General features: G+C 38.6%; 1 protein-coding gene across 2 annotated transcripts in view; it reads right to left on the bottom strand.

Annotated features, from left to right (window-relative positions):
* SRGAP1 (SLIT-ROBO Rho GTPase activating protein 1) overlaps positions 1–23,968 on the bottom strand; it is a 152,899-nt gene that overhangs the window by 31,852 nt on the left and 97,079 nt on the right. The window contains exons 5-12 of one of the 2 annotated variants that reach the window (XM_085323847.1): positions 22,204–22,386; positions 21,707–21,835; positions 14,061–14,282; positions 13,113–13,214; positions 10,055–10,252; positions 9,851–9,935; positions 5,037–5,064; positions 2,363–2,465 (exon numbers count right to left, since the gene is read on the bottom strand). In XM_085323847.1, coding sequence (XP_085179973.1) covers positions 2,363–2,465; positions 5,037–5,064; positions 9,851–9,935; positions 10,055–10,252; positions 13,113–13,214; positions 14,061–14,282; positions 21,707–21,835; positions 22,204–22,386 — 1,050 coding nt within the window. Of the gene's footprint in view, positions 1–1,817; positions 1,852–2,362; positions 2,466–5,036; positions 5,065–9,850; positions 9,936–10,054; positions 10,253–13,112; positions 13,215–14,060; positions 14,283–21,706; positions 21,836–22,203; positions 22,387–23,968 lie in introns of both variants that reach the window. The other variant, XM_085323848.1, reaches the window with a different exon arrangement.

Raw genomic sequence — 23,968 nt, 5'->3', positions numbered from 1 at the left:
TTCCTTTTTAAACTAGTCCTTCATTTTCACGCTGAATTACACTAATAGGAGGATTATGAATCCAAGTAGAGGAGAAGTCAACTATTTTTTTTTAATATATGTGAAAAAATAATACACACTAATGTAAGGAAACAGTGCACTTCCTGAGACAACCTGATTTTCTGTGTACTCTGATGTTGCTTTGGTGGGGCTTATAACAGACTATATCAGTAACTACGTTATTTAAAGTGTGGCTTGCTTGTTTGTCTTTTAAATTAAAACCTAGAAAAAAATGAGTATCAAGAATCAACAATGTCTGGACCAAAAATTTCAGTTTGGATTGCATTTCAACTGAGTAACAGTTGAATTAAAAAAACCCTATGGAATAGGTCAGTTGTTAAACCAGGAATATTGTCATCTTCACATACACTGAACACTTTGGACGTCCACAAAAAAAAAAAGCAAAACATTAGGACACATGCACAACATGCACCCACATCTCCTGTTAGTACACTGATTCATGCAGAGAGTGTAAAGCCTCTGAAAAGATAGTTTGCAGTAAGAAATTACCAAAAAAGAAAACTACTTTCATAATTGTTTTCAGAGTATCTGTTCAAAACTATGCACTATTTTATAGTTAAGTAATTCCCTTAAGCAATCTAAGCCACTAGCTTTGGGGTTTGGATCTAATGACAGGAACCTAATTTGAAGTACAAATGTTGGTGTTGGTGAGATGCCAAGAACACGGATCCTGCCACCACTGTGAATTTAACCTGACGTGTGTAATCAGTGAATGATCATACATTTTGATGCAAAAATATAATGCAAAGCAATTTGGTGCAGTACTGGATTTCACTAGCTGTCATCCATTTGGACCTGTCAAAATGACTCATCCCTATGAGGAATGACACGGTCTTTGGCCAGGGATGCTTCCCAGTGTCTTCTCACACTAGCTAATCTGTCATTAGGCTACCAACTCTCCTCCTCCTCCTCCTCTTCTTCTTCTTCTTCTTCTTCTTCTTCTTCTCCTCCTTCTCCTTCTCCTTCTCCTTCTTCCTTTTTTTTTTCCTCAAGACTAACTAGGTAGAACCCTCTCCATTTACAAGCAAGAAAGCTCACACCCCTATTGCCATAGGGCACTCTTATCGGTGAGAGGGAAAATGATGGGGTAGCATTTCTCCCCATTTCATTTGTGTTTTTCTAATCAAGGGCTTCTTGTTGTGGGAGTTTCTGTTTCTTTGCTAACTTTCATCTTTGMGCAGGAAATTGCTTATGATACTCATCACTTACACCATGATTTGCTGAATGTCTTTGCACCTCACAGCAGCACTTGCATACTAATGGTTGTTTTCCATATAGTTTTTCTTAGGCTGGCTTTAAGCTCCAGTCAAAGCTAAGCTGGTACGGTGCCACTGAAGACAGAAATTGGCTCTGCAAAATACTTGCTGCTAGCAATGTCGCAGAGCAAGAAAAAAATCCATATAACATACCAACCCAGTTCACCAAGCTTACAGTTAAGATTTCTGTCACTTCATATGTAAATGTATTGTTACATATTTTTTTGAAGATTTTTTTCTCCTTTAACACAGGACTCTGATTACAGGAACACTAATTCACTGTGGTGAGCAAGTGCTTGTTAAAGAATAAGGAAATATCAGTCATTTAAGACTTCAATCACTCCATAGTCATGCTCTGGTTCAGTTTTGCCTCCTGTATGCATACACTCATTTCTTAATGCAAACTTCGCCTTTCAGCTTAATGAAAGAACTAATTTTGAGTCAGGCGTGAACGCAACCCGACAGCGAGGCAGAGATGGTTCTCTTTTCACCAAACTATACCTGATGTCTTGTGTGAGAGTTCCTTCGGCCCCGGCTAGAAGCATTATTAGAAATAAAAGTATGAGAAAGAAGAAGATAGCAAATACAGAAAAGATATAAGATCTAGAATAGTGGTGATCACAATTTCACACAATATAATAAATTCCTAAAGTCACAGGAAATCAAGAGCTGGATATCAAACCCAGGGTAATATGGCTTCTTCACAGACTTTGAATGCCAAATAGAACTAAAATGGCAAGCAGGAAATTGTGCTAAGCTGTGGGATACACTGCTATTTCCTATCTTCTAAATGATGCTAAAGTCCCTAAATAAAACCAGGCTGCCAATATTATCCTTACTTGATTAACAAAATTGTAGCAAGTCTTATGTGAGAAACGAATCCTCGGCTTTCCCTCTGACTTCAGGAAGTATTATATTGATCAACTGGGAAAGAAAAGAGCCCCAGGACAGACTTAAACATAATGATCTGCCTCAGCTCACGTGAGGCCTTGACCATTATAGCAAGAAGCGTTGAGATCAGCCACTCCGGTGGCTGGTGCCAGTACCTTAATGAACGTTTCCAAATCACCATTAAACAACTTAGCACTATACTGTGATCGGGGTCTGGGCTTCCTGTGTTTCTGGGGCTTAGGGGGAAGATTTGGAGGCCTAAGGGAAGGGAATATCATTACTGAGCAAGGTAGAATTAAGTCACACAACAAAATGAGACATCGGTAAGCTCATGGCAAAACAACACAACATTGCAAAGGGAGAAATAAACACAGCACTTAACAAGCAAAGATAGTCCACCAAATTCAAGTGTAATGTAATGATTAGGGAACTCCCCCTTTAAAAATTACATTAGTTATGGATAAATGTTGACATTCTTGATGAACCCCTGGTACATCATATATGYTTTTTTTCAAACACGGCACAACTGGAAACGCCTTTTGTTGTTGTTGTCATGCATGAAATGTGCAGCACCCCTGAAGTTCCTGCTGCCAGCCGCGGCAGAGCACAGGGCATTCTGAGCATCTCTTTTACCAAGCAGGAAACTTGCTTCATGCTGGAGAAGCTTCAAATGCAAAGTAAAGCTGCTCAGCACACTCCTCAGATGATTCCAAAACAAACTGTCTGCATTTTCAGCTAGAGCCAGTAAGGTTAAATAGCTTTAGCCTTCCACATYCAACCATCAACACCTTTACACAAGAAAATAAACACTTTGCAAATTAGCTAAATAAATTAAAATAAGATTGTCAACTTAAAATAAACAAACARAAGCAGCATAACCCCCAAAAAAGAAAAAAAAAACACACAAAACTTTGGTCTGCAAAATGTTTACCTAGTATGTTATATGTTACACATGTGATGACTATGACTGAAAGAGATTACAGAAAATAAGTATTCTTCTATAGGTCACAATTTTGTGAATAGTGTGGCAGTTGGCATGYCAACAGTTTCCCTAATTCCCCTGCATAAACACTCCAATATTTAAATTGCTCTTTCAGAAATCAGCAGAAAATTCAATGTTTTCAGAGGACAGGGCAAGGAACAATACTTTTAAAACATAATAGTGGTAGGACCTACTATTTCTAACATATCTTTAAAGAAATCCTCTTTCCTTCTGTATTTTAACTTTGGCTTTGAAGAACATTTCCGTTTGCATGTCTCTCAAACTGGAAACTCAGCTGAACCTTGGGGCAATAGGCAGATCCCAGCAGGAGTGGGGGAACTGGTGCCAAGAAAGAGATGGGCAGGCCCTGCTCCTCTAGAGCTTCTTCCCAGAGCCTAAGTGACCAGAAATGATGGCTTCAAGCTGTYCCCTCTCTTCACTACTGTAAAACATTGCCTGAGTACACTATCTTCTTTCAGCTGCTTGCAGAACAGGGAATTTAGGATGCTGTGAACCTGATCAGTCACCTGCTTTGGTATTAAGAAAAAACTTCTTTCCATTAGCATAGGCTTGGTGACCTCCATAGATTCCTGGTAGCATCCAGGGGCAGAGTTAAGGATACAGGCACATCTCTTATAACTAATGTCAACAATACGGAAGAATGTTATGATTTGTCATCACTTTTCAGCTGGAGTTGTGTAAGGGAAGAAGGTGAAGAAGTCCAGTGGACAGAGCTAAAATGGACCACAGACCTAAGGGAGGAAGGAAGCTCTGAAGTCATTGTAGAGATGTCCCCAGGGATATGGGGGCCAGGCAGAAGAGACAACATGAAACCAAGTGATCTAGCAAATGCAGAGCAGAGCTGGATCCAAACTTCTTAGCTGTGAAGGCAACAGCATTATTTTTTAACTCAAAGTTGATTGGGGGCAATGCCAGTTCTGTCAGGAAAGCCAAAAGGAGAAAGGGTAGGAACTGAACTGGGATGGATTGAATGGAAAGGGAAGAGTGAGCCCAGGACAGCAGGGGCTGGATGCTCCTGCTGTCCATAGGATTGGAGGGGTAGTGCCTGTAGTTGCGATAGCTGCAAGTGGCAGCTGCAAATCCTAACCGKGGCCGTTGCCCCCCATACTCTGATACTGCTGAGGGCAGTGAGCTTGTTTACATTTATGTGTGGAGGCAGTCTTGCAGGAATGGCCTAAAAAGTATGTACTGCACAAAGCAGAGGGATATAACGCTCTCTCCCTGCTATTCTGTGAATATAGAGATCTATTTAAATGCCAAATATGTGGACATTAGTGGAGGCAGGTACTGCCATTTAGGGTTCATTTATTGAAGATGCAACCTATGCCATAAATTCATCTCCATATTAGGTTTTTAGGKTTAATTTATTGAAGATGCAACCTGTCCCCTGAATTATCTCCATATTAGGTTCTACTGAAATGCATGTCCTGATCAAATGCATTAATAGCCATGACAGCCAAGAGASTGCTGAAAAAATTTCCTTTCTAGTACCAAAAAGCTCCCTCCAACTTTCAAATATGACGTGTCCTCCAATTCACAGGTTGTTTCAAGGATCTCCCTGCGTGTGCCAGCCTGACACCAGCCCAAGCAGCTCACAGGAAGGAGGCAAATGAACAAGCTACTCATTTATCTATCAGTATGCAGAAAGAGAGAATAGTGAATACATACAATGTCTATACAAAATATATATAATAACATTAATAATAATAGTGATGTTTTATATTTAATTATTTATATACCCATAAGAACTTGTTCTAAAATTTTTAATTCCTCAAATTTTATTACATTCGTAGCTCACTAAAGCAAGTCAAATAAAAACGCCTTACCTTGTTGTCATGTATTCAGCTCTGTGACCTAGAAAGATTTCAATGAACAGGAAAATCAGGTGTAAAATTTGGAACGAGATATATTTTTTAGTATCTAAATCATGCTTGACAGTTTACATTTAACCCCAGCTTTCAGGTTACCAGCAAAGATATAAAATTATACAACAAACAGGGCAGTGCAGTTATCTACCATCTCCATGGTTACATTTAAAATAAATACAAACAGAACCTGTGCATGAAGCACCTCCTCAGAAGCCTTCCCATAGATTAAAGAACCACTTGATACTGTGAACAATTTGAAGTACAGCTCCAAACAATCTCCCTGGTTTATGCTCATGTATTTTAATGACTAAGTCAGTATGGAMATAGAGCTGTGTCAAGACAAGATTGCATCTCCCCTTGTGTCTAAACCTGTTCAGTTCCCGAAACAGAGAGCTCAGGACACCAATGGCTTGCTAGTGAAAGATTCCTTTCTCTCTTTTGTCTGTATATCACATAAAAAAAAAAATCAATGTTATCACTTGGAAGCTATGCAACACAGACATAAGAAGAGTGACAACTGCAGAGCTGTAGAGAAGCAAATACTGTATCCAAAAAGGTTTGTGGATAACCTTTGCAGACCCGTAAGTCAGGCATGAGCACTGTGTAAACTCATAATAATGAAAAGTAAAATGATGAAACAGTACGAAGGTCGTAATATGATAAGTTCCATCCAGTCTAGTTTCCCCAAAGGGAAATCATGCTCTATTAATCTCTTAGAATTCTTTGAACTTGTCAGTAAAACAGTGGATAAAGGAGAGTCAGTTGGATTAATTTATTTAGATTTGAAAAGACTCYTGACAAATTTCTTCACAAGAGGCTACTAAAGTAACTAAACGGCCATGGATTGAGTGGCAAAGTATTATCATTGATCAAAAACTAGTGAAGAAAGGAAAACTGAGTGGAACTCATCAGTCAGTTTTCATCATGACAAAGGGATAACAGTCATTCACTCAAACCTCCCCATTACGACCTGCTATACRCTGCACTTATTAATGTCTTAGAGCGATCATAGCAGCAAGGGAGGCAGAAAACTGTGCAGAAGACAAAAATATATTTATATCAAGTTCTGACAAAACTGTGAAGCATTACACAGGAGTTTAATCAAGTTAGGGAACAAGACATAAAATGGCAAATGAAATTCAGTATTGACAGTAAATATTGGGGAAGAATTAAACATGCAGCTAGTAGAACTTCAGATAACAATATTGACTCAGAAAGTCACTCTGAGCATCATTTGGGCTAGGTCTGAGTAGACCATTGCTCTATTTGAAAGTGATGCCAAAAAAGCTTATCACACACCAGACTGCAAAAAGAATGAAAATCAAAGTGGTATGCAAAACATAACATTGTAATGTGGCAATAGCCAGTTGCACCTGAAATACTGCACCATACTGAATACCCTAACCTGAAAATATATCTTGCAGTGCCAGAAGGGTGTGGATCTGCAAGTGGTGACACAAGGAACAAACTCTGGGAAAAATTTCTGGCATCAAAAGACATGTAAAGACTGCAGACATTTATTTTAGAGAGGTGAAAAAGAGGAGACAAAAGAAGAATATGTAAAATAATCATGACACGGACAGGAAAAGTCAGCAACTTCCTTCTTCCTACTCACAAAACCAAGGGAAATTCACTGAGATTAGGAATCTCAATAATGAATGCTAGCAAAACATAGAAAAGATGATAAGAATTCCAAGTTTGGGAAAATTAGCAATTTATTTTACAACTTCCTCTTAGCTTTCTTGCATTTCCCCTTGCCTCGTTCAACAGATGAGCTTTGAGTTTGAATTAATATAGCAGTCAGTGTGTTTCCTATGTTTAGCATCACTATCATTTGAGTATTTCTCATCCAGTTTTCCCAGTCTGCAGACGCAGACTAAGCATAGAGCATTTAATCTATCTGCTCTGTCCATAAACAGAAACAGATTGCAGTAGGTAGGTGATCAACTGGAACAGGATCCAAATGTGGCCCATGTTTTGGACATCAAACTGGAATCTGGATTTATTCCACCTACATCCTTACACTGCACTTATTTGAGATCTACCACTCAAATTGTACCCATGGAATTTTTTGAGGGAGGATAATCCTGACCGCAAAGTTTCCAGCATATCTCAGTATTGCATTTCACAAATTTCTCCTGTTCATTGGCCCCTGCTTGCTAATSCTGTCTTCTGGAAGATGACTCTGTTCACATTTCCTCACCCCTTCCCTGGTGCTTCTGAGAATCTAAATCTGACCACATTTTTTCAACAATCCATAGGCAACTTTTGAGCCAGGAGGTTGGCTCAACCCATCCTGCTCATTTCASTACAATCACTAACTACAGCACAACTCATTTTCTGCTGTTAGTCATCCTGCCAGACATGAGCACAGTGAGGGCCTCGCTCATATTTAAGTCATGAAGAACGACTGTCTAACCCTTGACCTCGCACCCCGCAGCGTGAGCTTACATCATCCTGTCAAGGATCTGCATAGCTAGAAGAGAGAGATGATGAGATAAAAGCAAGAGAGGGTGCCAAAGAAAAACTCACAGTTCAGACAACCCCTTCCTTCCCTTTCTCTTCTCTCCACTCTCCCCCGCRTTATTTAATACAACACCCTGCGTTATTTGATGTGTTGCTGTCTTACTGACACAAAAGGTTCCAGAAAMGGCAGCTTAAGTGGGGCAGAGGTTMAGATCATTTCCTATAAATTCATTTCTATACCAGCTACAGCAATAATGYTCTTAATTCCACTGTAATTGTACTCTTTCAGCCATCTTCACTCTAGGCATGCACAGAATCCAGACTTTCCTTCCTAGGCATGCACACTGTAATGCAAGACACTCTTTCTCAATAAAACGCGTTATTTGAACTTTTTAACCTGTAAGAATGATGGCTTTTGCTTCAAATCTCTACTCTGAAAGTGCATGTATACATTTGGGGTACTATTTCTATGTGCCACTGTGATGACACAACAACTATGTGCAAAAACACAGGGAAAAATAGATTAACTGCTTGGGGGTTAAACCTGGTGGGCTGAAGTGAACTGTTCAAACAGAAAGGTTCAAGCACGCCCAAGCATGGCAGAATAACTCAGAGTCTGATGGCAATTTATCATTTTGGTCACCCTGCTGAGAGGTTTTTCTTCAGTTTTCCTTTGATACAGTTCTTCCTTTGTTTTTTCCAACACGCATTAGGCAAACGATTCTGTTGCCTTTTTTTTTCCTTTTTCCCTTCAGTTAACAAAAATATATTTTACTGGGCTTCCAGATAACAAATATTTACTTTATTTTTCCAACTACATTTTCTGTAAATATTTGGAGAAAAAAAATCCTGAGTTTTGACTAACGTAAGCTGCATGTTTTTTGCAGGAATAAACTGCTCAACACACATTTAAAATAAAATCTTAATATATGAGAACTTTCACCAAAAAGGAAATAATATAGTTAGTTATTTAAAAGTAGTTAGCATCTTCTAGGGTCCATTCCTTCAAGAAAACACTATTTATTTCTAATCCTCAACTTCAGTCACTCTGGACTAGGGCTTTGGGTCATAGCCACAGAAATGCTAATGGCTCTTCAGGCATCTCCACAACTGGATTTGTGGAACTGTGCTTTTGTATTAAAAGTAAGAAGAGATTTGATTAACAACAGATTTTTGGCACTAAAAGGAAAATAAATCGGCATGTCCTATTGCTCTTCAGAGAACAAGTTTGCTTTCTTGAGTCTGAACTTCGAATTATAGTCTTTAACCTTCAGGAGAGGATTTTTACTCTGCTGTGTAATTCACTTCCTCTCAAGTCTGTAACACACTGTGTGGCTAGTCCTCAAGGCAAGAAGTATGATTCTACTTCCCCCATGGGTACATGAGGAAGTGCCTGTCGGGAAGGCTGGTAAGAGACAGGCTGGAACTGTACACAGGGGCTGATTCATAACTGTCTTCATTCAGCTTTAGTTTCTTTGATCACGGACATCTGCTGAGTTAGTTTATATTTTATTTAAAACACATTATTAAAAATTGTGGAGAGCATCCAGGACAATGGATAAGGTTATCATAATTTATATATATATATATATATATAAAAACCCAGCTAGTTTCATATGAAATAGTGGTAATTAACAGGTATACAATTATTCATTAAGTTTTTATTTATTATAGTTCACAGTGAGCAAATACTTTCCAGCATCCCACCACTAACTACATCAATGAGTGTCTCCCTGCTGACATTAGTGAGGTTAGGATTTCACCTTATTACCTTTCATAAATGCTCTCCTGCAGAGTTAGGCTGCAAGAAGGTCATTCAAATCCGCAYGTCAGAAAAGTTGCACTAGCAGAACCGTTATAAGAGATTGGTCCTGGGTAATTTTCAATGTTAAAAAAAAAAAATTATTTCCCTCCACTTCTTAAAAAAAAGCCCCAAAGACAACAGAAATTGTTGTTGGGAAGAACAATGCATTTGGCATAGCTCTTAAATCAACCTACACAGACTGTGTCAGCTCTCATTTCAGAACTGAGATTTTTCATTCAACAGCTCCATTTCCAAATAAAGTCACTTGTCTAAACGTTTGCACAGTGGAAATGAACATCTGTAGAGGAAATAAAACCAACTTATAGCATGTAGTCTTACCACTGCACCAAAACTATGACTGGTAAAAAAAAATCAGGCCTGTGCTTTTATTGGACAATTAAGCTTTAAGTTTTTGAAATTTTCTCCTGCACATCTTTGAAATATTTAATTGTGGTCACTGTATGACCTCAAACCACTTTTCAGTTTATTGTGSGATACTTACCTTCTCCGAGCGTCCTCTGCAGCAAGTCATGCTTTGCTTGAAGCTTTGTGATGAGATTACTGCCTTCCAGATATTCTCTGAATTTCTGTAGAGATGAAGACCMATCTATTACTATGTATGTGACCTAAATTCTAGGAACTTCTGCATAACATTCACTTTAGGTGTTCAGTCTGTGTCACATGAATGAGGAAGCAACCAACATACCATGAAATAGAATTGTTCAGTTTCCTGCTGGTTAGCTCTTCTTTTTGCAATGCTGGGCTTACTCAGGTACGTCTCCGAGACTGTTGACTTCACTGACTCAGTTGAGCGACTGTGCTGGAAGCATTCTGACACATCGTAGTCTTCAATGGTGACCATGTCTTGTATTGTTTGCAAGGTAGCCTCTGTTGTTTTTTTAACCTGTTAAAAGGCACAGTTTACCAAATGAGAAGATAAATAAATACTYGAATAGTTTTGAACAGAAGCTCACTACTCAGATGAACCCTCTGGCACACTCTCCTAAAACTAACTGTGATGTGCTAATGTGAAAAATGAGGTGCACTAGAACTAGAGACCTACATGTCTTTACATGCACGGGGGTGTGTGTGTGTGTGTGTGTGTGTGTGTGTGTGTGTGTGTGTACACATATATATGTATATATTTTTATAACTGAAGAATGACATCAGTAGACATTATGTTTAGTTCTCTGCTTTACTGAGGTACAGCTCACAAATACAGGTGTACTCTTGTGCTGTCTGTATAGTAGTCCCCAGCATTTGTTTCTTGAAATYAGAATCATAGAGAAATGTGACATGATTTGATTATGGTCCCTGACTTGGGTCMACAGGCAACAGTGACACACTTCTCTGAACAGTCAAATCTCACGATGAAAGTGGCTGAACAGAAGTACAGCTGAAGATGTGGCTGATAGAGCAGCATGTTCTTCTACAGGTGCTGCGGAGGGCTGGGGTGCAGTGCACAGTGGTGTTCAGATAGCAGAAGTGCAGCTGGAGGAAAGGGTGGAAAAAGAGCAATTTATACCCCATCCTATGAGTTATGGAGCGTGGTCACTCATGGTAGAAATCAAGGCATGGAGGCAATGGAAGAGGAAACGCAGCCTCTCCAGAGTGCAGTGAAAGTAACTGGCAAGATCCACAAGGATGTGATTTACCTCCAAGCTTTGGTGCAAGAGTGTCTAGTAAAGAGACTCAGAGAATCATACACACTTCTCCTACACCTATGCCTTCAGCATAGGAAAGCATCCTTCTCTTGCCTGCCAGCATTTTTCTCTCATGTCCTTGCACTTATCTGGCAAAAACTCTTTCTTTTTTYTTCTTTTTTACCTTCCATCTCCTTGAGATATTTTCTGAATTTAGGTAGTTTTTAAAAGACTCATGTGTTCTGTACATGTATAGTGTATATGACTCACAGACATTAGCATTTTGAGCTGGGCATTTATGATATAAAACAGAATGAGAAAAATTAAAATCTAAAAACCTAATCAAAGTACACAAAAAATTTAAATAACCCCCGTACTTTAATATAGGAACAGATTCTCATTTAAATGGAAGGATTCTTGTATTGYCTTAAATTGGATAAAAGTGCAACTCATACTCACTATACAGCCTGTCTTTGCTGCCAGAGGATAGGGAACAGCACTGCTTTTCTGTTTTTTTTTTTAAGAAAAAAAGCACTTTATTTTACTAGGTGAGCTATTCCCATGACAGGCATTCACTACTACTGTTTATAAATAGCTCTAGCTGAGAGTATAACAGATTTTGACTCATCTACCACAAAAGATGATACAAATTCCTTTGCCCTTCAGAAGCAGCAATTTGGGGATGGAGTAGAGGGTAGGCACAGAAGACAATAACTCTGTGTTCAGTGGCTTTTTGCCACAAAACTTTAAAATACATGCTCTGACAAGTATTCACTGTAACTTCTGCCAAATACAGAATTCTGTATGGTGACCATATGGACAGGTAAATGATGGAGTTTTCAAATGTCTATATGAAGATGAGAATCTACTTTTGCTTAAAAGGAGACTAAGGAAATTCAGTGCTTTGGATAAGCAAARTACTTGTGTACACAGCCGTATCTGTGGACAGTCAGTTATGTTTGAATTTTTGTTTGAGTTTTATGTACATCATGCAAGAACCAACTGAACAACAAGTAAGACTTCCAGAAACTTAGACCTTGGTGACATTTCATGTCACTTGCCAAATGCTGCTTCTTTTAGCATCTCAGGAACTGCCTCCACATTCAACACATTTGATCATTTTGTAGCAGGCAGGAGRAGCTGTAGTTTTATCCTGCTACATGTACATGTATCTTCTAAGAAAGAGCTGAACAGAAGAAAAGGTAGTTGCAGAATCTGTGGCTTTCCCTACTTATTAGGTCCACAAAGGTGGCTGCAACATCAGGTTCTACATAGCCAGTGACCTTCATGGTTGAGTTCTAAACGAGCATAAATGGGTTTCAACAAATATAGTTTGCTGATGGGCATATGAATGTAAGAAAAAAATCATCCTGTTTTGACTCTTTTCTGTTCAATGGTTTCCTAAAACTGGATCGAGTGGCTGYCAGGAAAATACAGTAATTTCAACAATCTCAAAGAGAACTAACACCTGATTGTATGCAACCAAACATTATTTGTTTTTAAAAGGAATGCACTGTCTAGAACACAAGAGTTCCAAATCTAACTTATTATATGATACATGTGGGTTAAATGAATACAAGAGTTAGCTAAAAAACATGCAGCATTTTTCTCTGAGCTGAAAGATATTTACACAACCATTTATTTTCACAGAATTGAATTGATAAAGAAAAGTTTGAACAAACAGAATAAAATAATTTTGCAGAAAGCAGAATAAAAGCAGGAAAATGTATGTACGTTTTAATCAGTTCAAACTGAATTATCTCAAGCCTTTCCTGAAAGAACAAAGGCTATGTGAAACCAACATATGTCGGCACTTTGTTCTGGTCTGTTACTATACATGACTTGGGCAAACATAGCCACACTTACTGCATGCCAAATCCTGCACTAATTTACATCCCCTGAAATGTCTCCAACTAGCAGGAAAGGCAGTGTTATACAAAGAGCTTTTTCTTTATGCTTCCAACTTAGCGTATTTGCCAGTATTTGATTTTTAAAATTAAAATAGCTCATATATACTGAAGCCATTTTTACTGTTCTTTATATGCTTCTGACAAGGCAGAAAACACTGCATCACCCTGAAAACGGTGTCCAGTGYGTAGGTGAAGTAGACACAGATCTTACCTCCTCATTTTCGATTTTAAGCGTGGCCAACCGTGACTGCAGCTGCTGATACCTAAGCATAAGCTCTGCTTGCACAGGTTGCTGAGCAGTGACCTGACAAACCTAACAAAGAATTAAAAAGAGCTGTAAGATGCAAAGAAAAAAAAATTACAGTCTTGAGATTTGCTCTTCCTAAAACTAGGTGAATTCCTACCAAAGGTAGTAAAACATAACAAAGCAATGAAATCTGCCTATTTAAAGTATTTATGTATTACCTTACAAGGTAGAGAACTACATACCGCATCCTATGACTATAGAGCACAGCCTTGTTGTATGGCTGCTTTGTGTTGCTTCTCYAATACACAGAAATGAAAACTGTGGAGCTACCGTTGATAGATATACACAGGTGATTCAGTATTCTGCTTTGCTACTGTCCTTTGGCATAGCAAAACAGGGCACAGCTGGGGAACCCTGTGCTCTTGACATCTCCAGACAGTAACATGGGGGAGCAAGAAGGGGAGAGGGTGGCATTTCAGTGAGCACAATTTGGAGCAGCTCTGTAGCTGCTCTTGAATCACTCCCACAAGTTCTGATGTGGTGAAGCAGGTAGTGAAGATAAAAAGTATCACAAAGATACTTATATTAGCCCTAGGCTGAGTGCAGGTTGGCCAGAAAATCTACAGCAATGTCCTTATGGGGCAATTCAGAATAGAGTAAAATGTAACTGCTTTTACTTGAGCACTCTCAAGCAACTCAGAACACAGTGCTGCTGCCAGTTTTGCAAAAACTTGTTGCTAGTCCACTTGTTTTTGGGTAGCAATAAGAGCTTTTACCAAACTCTTTGTAAAAGGGGATAAAATCTATATCCTGCTGAAAATAAACCAAAAATCAGGCCAAGGAAAGCTTCTTTGTATATACAAACAGAAACAGTCACCACAGGGTTTCCTGTATTTGTCAYTAACTACAGACCTCATCGCCCATATGAGACTGGAACTCAAATTTCATTGGTGGACAAAAGGCAGTGGGATACATTTCCATGAATCTCTGCTTGTCACTTCGTGGCTCCAAGCTGTCAACCGCATTTTCAATGATGTCTAGGCCCTCATGCCTGGAGGTTTCAAGGTTATACTCTGCAGAAAGATATGTTCTTAGGGCTCTGTTCAGACTCGCATGGTATCCAAGATCACAACACTAATAACACAACAAAAGAAGAAGAAAACAAATTAAAAATCAGGAACTCCATACAAATACACCAAACCACAAGTTATTATTATAATTTTCTGTCCACAATTTTTTATCTTCAAAATATTTTACAGAATACTATCTAATAAAAATACAATATTGTAATCAAGAYGTTAAGTATTTAGTGTCCTCATTATATTAACAGAAAACGGGAAGCTAAGAGCCTGGCACAGGATTGAAAGACAGAGCAGGTGTACAAGTACAGAAATAYGTGTGCATTTGTTCGTCAGATACAGATATGCAGTTACTACATTTGCACAAGAAGGTCTGGGGCTTCACAGAGAAGTGAGTTTTTCAGTATTAGTGTCTTAGGCAAGCCTCAGATAATGTATTTAAACCCACTCCGACAGACCGCTACTATCTAAGTCAATGGTAGCACCAAACTGAAAATGAAGGTGTTCCTGTCTGGGCCTAAACAAAAACAAAAAAAAGACCACAACTGTCTTTCATATTAGTGACCCATATAAAATGCTTTTTGATTTAATGAGAATAGTTTAACATCCTTCCTCTGATAGTACAACATATTTACTGTAAACCCCTTATTCCCCATGCTCTGTCAGAGCCAGCAATGCACATAATGTTACTAAATGCAGAAAGCCATAATTTATATATTTTTTTCTAGGCGTGAGAGTAACACTGGAATACATGTAAAATCTAATTGAAATCTAATTGGTAAAATGTAAAGTTGAGCTTGTTCTTGAATTTTAAACATCCTTGGTTTTCATTACTCATAATTTGTTAATATTTTAGAGGAATAGCTGAATGCATTTTCAAAATGTCACAGTAGCAGTGTATCCAGTGATTGTTTTCTTAATTTCTCCCCATATTATGCAGCAAACAGTATCCTCAAGCTCTGCTCAATGAGCTTCCAGATAATGACAGGAAGATTGCAAATCTCTCTCTCACCCCAATACTGGCATACTGGTTGCACACAAAACAATTTCTTTCTAAACAGTGCTTTTAGGCTTGACTCACGCCAGGATCACAACGACCAAACACCTATGGAGACAAGAGTTTGCAGTGGACCAATATATCCAAAATATCCCGCCTTGCAGGCTGCCTGCAGGAAATCACTGCTGGCTTGGGAGAGATTTGCCCCATCAGAGCAGCACGATGCCTGGCCAGGGCAGTCAGGGAACGCACTGCTCCAGGGCAGCCCTCTGCCCCCTCCATCCTTCCTAGGTGCCCACCTGCAGTTTAAAATCACTCTTCCTACAGAACACATAACCAACATGCTGCAGGAGGGCAAAGAAGCAATTTGAATTCAGCCCACTGTATACTAGGTTTAGGTGCACACCTTGCTCACACCTATTACAATCCCTAACGACGCATGTGATCACATTTCTTTTCCTTTCGTCTTACTTATTAAAAAAAAAAAAAAAAAAGAGAGAGAAGCAGAGAGAAGGAGAGTTTTCCACCATTTATCAAATCTAAACATGCCTGTGTAAGAGAAAAAAACCATGCACACCTCTCTTTACATTTAATACACTAACCACTAATGATCAAACCACCCTTGGGAATCTGACAAGAGGGCTRTTTTATTCACAATATTGACAACAAAACTATTTTGATCAGCAGCAGCTTTCAGCCTTGGAAAGTACTGCAGGTCATTATTGCTGACGGGAATGGCCACGCAATTCTTGAACCATTTAAAGTCTACCAGAGAAGAAAAAGGGGAAAAAATGTCATGTTCTATCAAACATGCACAGCTAAATCTCTCTTTTTTGCATTTATACAATGGAAATTTGTGTTACATTTACCAAAACAGTCACTCAACCTTTATACTTAAGTGCATCCATATTTCAAAGATCTCCAGACTAAAAAATAATTGTTTGCACATGTTTCTAAAAGGAAAAATCTCTTGGTGTTTTTCTCTTGTTCTATGTCAAATCAGATCTCACATTTAATTCACTCTCTTAGATGAAAAAGACAGACTAAAAGTGATGATAAGAAAGTGGATCAGGACAGCTGTTTTATTTCACGTGTATTAGCTTCAGAAAGACCCCACAGAAGATTAAACTGAAAGGAAATAAGAAATAGAGGGCAACGTTTGGTTTGGAGTGGCCAGCTATTCGTGTGTTAAAAACTACCGGCACCTAAATCCTCAATTTTGGATCAGAGAACTAACAGAAGCCCATCGATTTCAATTATAGATGCATGGGCTCTGATGCAGCTTTTTTGCAAGCTGGAATATAATGTTGCCACCTTTATGCTGTGACACTATCAAGAATTTCATTGTTTAACCCTTAATCTACAGAGTGGCTATGACCTGCTCATGAACGGTGYCACGGTCATCATTTGTAGGTGATGACAGCTATGCAGGGTAACAAACACTGCTTCTCAGCCAAGCATAAGGATTCTTCAAGGAAAGCAGAATATCTTGCCAGACTAAGGCATTTCTTAGCAGTCCTAATGCCGGCAAAGGAAACAGGAACTAAATCCAGTACCCTCAACAAATGTCTTGTCCACAATGACTCCTTGAATGGAATTTAAAATGCCTGCATTTGGATTTTTGCTTCAAAAATATAGGTAAAAATAAAATCTGTATGAGTAATGTTGTATTTTAAAAGCAAAAGATAAAAACTCCTAACAACATCATAAATCTTGCTTCTGCAAGAACATAGTTCTCTTTCTCCAAAATTTGCAGACATAAATATTCTCTACTGGTAATTGCTYTACCATGAGCAATTACATGGTAATTACAATACCAGCTCATGGCTACTCGGTGAGGAGAAGGACCCTGCTTTAATCTGCAATGGACGGGAAGGAGAGGGATAGAGAATGGAGACAGCACTTAGGGCATTTGTCCATTTTATGACCAAAAACATAACGTATGGCCACTAAACTGCTGTCCCGACAACATGCCATCTGACTAGGTGTGGAACACAGGAAAAAAATCTCCAGCATCTCAAGTTTACAAAAAAGTACACATGCATGCACACAGACACAATRCATGCACGCATGCACGCAAGATTTTCAGAGAGACTTTGTAGATCTAGAAGATTCGTGAAGTGCAAATGAGAAATCACATTCAGCCAAAATAAATAAAGAATCTTTGAGGTTCAYTTATCAGTACATTTTGGCTACAGCTTAGATGCCTAATGAGATCTGCTGTCAGTCTATGAGCTGGGGAGATGAGATATCAGGTAGTGCAAAAGGACATGCAAGATGAAAAATAAGAGAATGAAGTCACAGCCTAYGAGTTTTATTCATTTCAAGCTCTATAAAGACTTTTAGTTGGGAAAAGTAGAGGGAGATGAGTGATGCATTCGAGATATCCGTGAAAAATTAATTTTGTAATTTGCATTTTATTCATATTTGGAATTAAATCTGAAGCAGTCTCAAGAGCATTTACTGTCTTTATTGCACTCCAGAGTACATTTAGGGTTGAACAAAAACTGCAGTGCTTAGCACAGAGCTGCAACGAAACAACCAAGCTGCTCTTTACTTCATTTCATGAATAATAACAACATCCTAATGTCAATGGAAAGAGAAATTCATAAAAAAGCACTAACYTCTAATAAGTCACTATCTAATCATCCCTGTTACATAGACATCAACTCTTAAATCAAAAGGACTTGGCTGTACATACCATATTTATGAGAACTTACGTAATAAAGATTGTGAGCTGCATATACTCCAGCTTAGTTTTAAATTTAGTTCTATGAATGATTAGTAAAGCCTTACAGAATGAATTAAGTTCTTAACAGCTAGATGTTCTCTAACTTCTTACCATACAAACCATTACTATAGACTGCAATCAGAGGGTCAGAAATTCCACTCTAAGAATGACCAACACATAAATACTGTATTTATTCCAGTAGCAGAACGACAGTCAAATTTGTTTTGATCACAAATTCTCAGCATTTACCTTCAGGTCATGAGTACATGGTGAGTCTGAAAAACGGTCCCTACCTTCATCTTATGCCCAGATAAATCTAGYAATCTCAGTTACATGGAAACCTTCAAGTAACTGCATTGTAACATGTGCCACATAGTTGGATGTTGTTAACAACAGACAGATTAGCAGGGATGTGTACTTTACTACTCCTCAGAAATCCACAATTTTCAAACAAATTTCTATAYACTATATGAAGCTTATTTAATTTAGCTAAAAAGCATTCTTTGCTACTTTTCACTTGATATAAATAAAGAAGAATTCTGCCCTTCACTTGAACTAGATCCTACCATATATTCAACAGAGAACAAATATCCCATTCAACAGAACATTCAAATACCTCTGCTACAATATGCAGGGGACAGAAACAGACTGTACATATCTAGTTTATCCCGCTACTTTTTGGCAAAGGTTGGTCCAAACCCTCAGCTCACTAAACACATTAAAGCATCCAGCTAAAACTCCAGTAATATTTTTCATCTTGCTTTTATCACAAGGGCTTAAGATTATGAACAACACATCATTATTTTAAGTCAAAAGTACTGAGCTCTGTTAATGAAATGAAGGAAGTTCAGCTTAGGAACTGAAATTCAGGATTTTCCAYAGTAGCCTGAAAAATCCAGTTGCAGTGGAATCCAAATGAAAAAAAAAACTATAAACATCCATTTGTTAATAAAAAATCCCATGACCCTCTCCAATATTGTTAGAAACACAGTCAAGTACATTGTACAGTTTACTGCGCTCCTCCATATATTTTTTGTATTTTCACTAGACATTTATCAATAACAGAGGAAATGGTTCAGTTACATGTATCAGCAATCACCAGCACRAGGGGATCTAAATCTTTTCCATGTTAACTGGAATTCAAATACAGAGAAGTAACGCCCTTCTGCACAAGCAAAGAGAGAGAGATTAGGAAAGAAGAGAAAGGAAGGCAGCCAGGGACAAAGCAGAGAAGGTAAAGAATGAAATCATTACCACTACTGAAAACTCAAGATCATACCATTCTCTTCATAGATTTACAGAATGAGATGTCTGGCTTGTTGCAACATATGGTCAGTGGGAAGCTTGTCTCACATTCCAATGATATAACCCTCAAATCTTGCCAAGACTCTAGCATTTACAAAAACTGTTTCCTTTGTCAAGTAGTAAACACTCTGTCTAGATACGACTGCTTTCACAGAATATTCTGATTAAATACAACTGCCTGAAAGACACTTCATTTAAACAATCCCACAATTGGATTTGGCTCTGAAGCAATTCTGGTTACACATGTTTACAGCCAACTCGTACAAAAATGTGATGCAAGGGGTTTCTAGATCGTCCATTTAAATTCTTCAGAGAAGAGTCATTTCTAAAGCCATTTTGCCAAAAGAATTTGTTATTGCCTACATTAATCCACTGCTTGGAAAAACATTCAAGGTAGTTATCTTTTTTTTCTGCATTACTAAATTGTGTAGAATGTATATTTCCATTAAAAACTAGCAGCTAGAAAGTTCTAGTCTTCATGGCTGTGCAAATATTTTTTCAAGCACTAACTCCACTAGGTGTTGTCTTTCTATATAYGTGACAGAGAGCTTCACTTCGGCTTCTCCTCACAGTTCTTTGTGAGGCTCCAGGTCCTTGGCTCCTCCTGCCAGCTCTCCCTGTTATAGCAAGCTCTGTGGACATCCCCAGCCTGAGCCACTTTTGACCAAGGAGAAACACAAACTGGAGATATTCACTGGGAAATGTGAGAACCGAAACAGGAGACAGGAGAAGAGACACAATGAACATCTTTCCAGTGTGATCTCTGAAAGGGTGGTGATGCTGGGAACAGAGGGAAAGAACTTCCTTCCTTCCAGCCACTAGGAAGAACTAATGAAGTTTATATTTATCAGACATGCCCTATCTAAAAGCTACAAAACCATCAGCCTTTAAGCAATATCTCAGAAAATTATCTGATAAGTTGGGACAGCTTCTCACCTGGGTGTTACCTAGCAGCTATGGCCACTTGTCCTTAGATTTCTGCCCTAATAATGTATCTATCAAGAGCCTGGTAAATGTTGCCTGGGCAGGACAAATGGGTGGAGCAGGATGTGCAAATATATGAATGTAGATAAGACAGGGGTTGTATACAGTAGAATAAACCAGAGAAAATCAGAAGAGACAAAGCAATTGAGTGATACAGAGAAGGAAAAAGATATGCTGAGATAGGGACAGCAAAAAATACAAAAAAAATGTATCACTGTCCTATACGAGAGGGAAACAAGAAAGAAATGGATCAAAACTTTTTGGAGGGAAAAAARGTTGTAAAAGAAAAAGGAAGAATCACAACAAAAGCAGGCAAGATTTTGCAGATTACAGGAAAAAATGACAAAGAAAAACAATTCTCAATATTTCAGTAAAATACAATAAAACAGACTTATGCAGCTGTTCTAGTCCACTCCCCTCAAGGAGGAATTTTTCTTTTTCAAGGTTTGCTTCTCCAGCCAATAGAAAAGAGAAACTTCTTGTCAAATGCTGCACTCATTTATGCTACACAACAAACTAGAGCTTAGTTACCTTGTCTTTGTGATGAACATCCCACCAATGCAAAAGAAATGATTCTGTGTGAATGTTTACTATTGTAAATAACAAATGCCACTGTTGCAGTAGAAAGCACATGCAAATAGCAGCGTTTCATACAGGCCACAGGAGTGTACTCGCTGACCTATTTAACATTACATCTCTGGTGAATGAATATTATTGAACCTGTATTTATTATCTCCATATTTTGTGTATTAAATGTGGTCAGCTTAAAAAGAGAGCATGGGACATGGCAGGCTATGGAAGGTTCTCTCCATGTCATGTAAAAACATCAGTAATAGAGACTCTGCAGACAAAATACTGGTGTAGGTCAACATCAGTGTATCACCTTATTCTCCTTTGACATTCTCATAGTAAAATCTTGCTGAAAATTAGTAACAAGTCCYGCTGACAATATAGAATACTCCATTGATTCTGTCTATTTTGCAAACTATATGMAACAGGAATAAAAGGCAGCATATGTTTGACTGAATGACTAGATGAATGAAACCGAATGATTTTGAAGACACACAGAAAATGCGTTATGTTAAGTTAAATACTATACTTATATACMCGTTAAAGAAGTTTATTTTGTAAAAATATTTTTTTACTGCAGAAGTCCTTTTAYAGTATACAATGGAAGTGATGACTTTTTGTGTTATTCCTGTCATATTTTCTCTTGCTACCTGGGGAAGAAAGATAATGTTCTAACTTTAAAGGAATACACTCAGCATCTTATTGACACCGTGTTTTGTGAAATATAAAGCTGAAAGGAAAACTTCCTGATTTTAATATAGAATGTTATAGATGATGAGTATACCCTAAGCAACTAATATCACTAATACATTCCCTTTGAAAATGAAAAGCAAAATAAAGTATGTATTATTCCTGAACAGAACAAACATAAAAACAAATGTGTGATACTTACGTCAATTAAGTCTGAAAGGTCATGAATATAATACTTGAAAACAGAAGCATTAGTTGCTTCAAGGGTGAGCAGGTATTCATTACGGGCCTTAATAGATTTCAGCTTGTTTTCAGAATATTTTGCTTGGCGCTAGGAAAGAGATCGTATATTAATGAATTTGAACRACTTCATTTTAGATACATAACAAAAACAGTAACAATTCAAGCACATATTCCTATTAACAAGAAAGACCCTTYACTGACAGCCTTTCATAAATATAACAAACATAACACAAAGAAATAACTTAGTACTTTATTTCAAATCATATAATAAGAATTCTACTGGGAAGCAAGTATTCCCTTCTCTGAACTGCAATTAAATCAAGTTATCTGTAATGCATGATAGTTTATTATGCATTTTTATTTCCCAGTTGGACTCCTCTATCTAATATCCTGGTCAAGAATTTCAGAAATGTGTTGAATTTACTTCAAATGAAGCAAAATAAAAAGACTATTTACTTTTTCCTTCATTTTTTCAATCTTCTTTACAGAGCTCCGTCTCTGGTGCCTTTCTTCTAGTCGAATATGAAAGACAGGGTCTCCTGACCTCCCAATCTGTTTTTCTTCTTGCTTCTCTGCCTCTTTCAGCTTGCTTTCTGCACTGATGCTCTCTGCATGATACATGTGGTAAGTTTTCATGACCTGCAAAAGACAGAGTCAAAAGAGAGTTAAGGGAAAATGAAAATACAAGGGTAGCTACAGAAAAAGGTCTTTGACTAAAATACTCTTTCATAAACGTGGCTCTTGGATAAGTTTATTTGCCAACACAGACTGAGGATTTCTAGTTGSATTTTTCTTTTCTAGTTTCTTTAATTGTATCCCAATAGTTAACTGCAAGCCTATAGACCTTATTTATRTGACTGACTTTGTATGACTGCCTTTAGATGATGGCAGAATTGGCTAGTCTGTTTACAAAAACAAGTATTTACATACATAAAACTGCACGTTCAGAGTGCTTTACCAACCACTATGAATAAAGAGAAAGATGATGGAGAACTAGAAATAATGTAAGCATATGAGACAGTCTCCCATTCTGCCTCATTTCTTCTCAGAAGGTCCTTATACYGCAGAAACATTTTGGTGGGTTACTTGGCAGCAAGCTAGCAACTGTTTCAGTTGAAAGCAGGAAATATCTTTGGGGATTTTTTTTCCATTGATCCAATAGGAAAGYAAAAATTCTTGTCATTAAACTTTCGGATTTTTGTCTTCACATGAAAACTTGAAATATGAGCAGTAGCATTAAATCTAGGCAGTGCCTTATCTTTCTGACTTCTCCAGTATTAAGTTAACAGCTTGGGTGTGGACACTGAAGGCTTGAAAACAACAGGACCCCGCTGGCATGGAGGGAAGGGGAAGGAAGCAGAGACAACAGGAAGCTTTAGCCTGGTAACACATCCCCAGTCAGCTGGATGGCTGTSAAAGCCTGGGAAGAAGCGGCTTTCCACTGCGTAGCGAGCAGATCAGGCATGGTGAAGAACTAGCCAGCTCTGCAGACCAGACCAGGAGGAGGAACAGTCTGATAAATAAACTGCAAAGATGCTTCCCCCTTCGCACACAAACCCCAAATTAATACCATTATCTCCCCCTGCACACGCTGCCCCTGCAGCCAGGAGAGCTCGGGCTGCCAGGCTGCAGCGACGTGCTTGCGCAGACCACAGAGAGAGGAAGGCTGGCTCAGCCCCGTCCTCCCTTTCCTGGCAGAGCACAGTGAGCTTCAGCCCCAACCCTCAGCACACGCAGACGCAGCTGCAAACCGCCCCATCTCTGCTAGAAGGGCTGCACCAGCAGCACGGATACAATCTTCCCACCTTCCCCAACAACATTTTTTTTTTTCCTTTTTTAGATCCAAGCAAGGAACAAAGCAGAGAGGACTCTTCAAGTGGCTGGCCGGCCTCCTCTCCTCTTCATCTGGTGCCAAAGGGCTCTTCCCAGCAGATGCTCTTGAAGGGACTGGGTCACATGAATAACACGCATCTCCAAGGGCCATGGCCACGAAGGAAATCCATGGGCYCCTCTTCTGAAGCAGAGCTGTGGACCACCAGCTCGGGAGACAMACCAGTTTGGGGAGATGTCCTGAAATATCCCCTAGGGAACATCCACRGACTGATGCCAATGAGGAGACATTAGAGCTGGATGGAGTAAATTAGCCTTCCTGGTGACAGCTGAGACATGGCCTAGCAGGGACCCACACAAACCAGCTATGTGCCATGGTGGATGATGGCTG

This window comes from Rhea americana, unplaced genomic scaffold, assembly GCF_003343005.1.
Source record: "Rhea americana isolate MKP2758 unplaced genomic scaffold, rheAme1 scaffold_88, whole genome shotgun sequence".
Classification (NCBI taxonomy): Eukaryota; Metazoa; Chordata; class Aves; order Rheiformes; family Rheidae; genus Rhea; species Rhea americana.
Note: the sequence above shows the minus strand (reverse complement) of the source record. Positions and strands in the feature narration are given on the sequence as shown.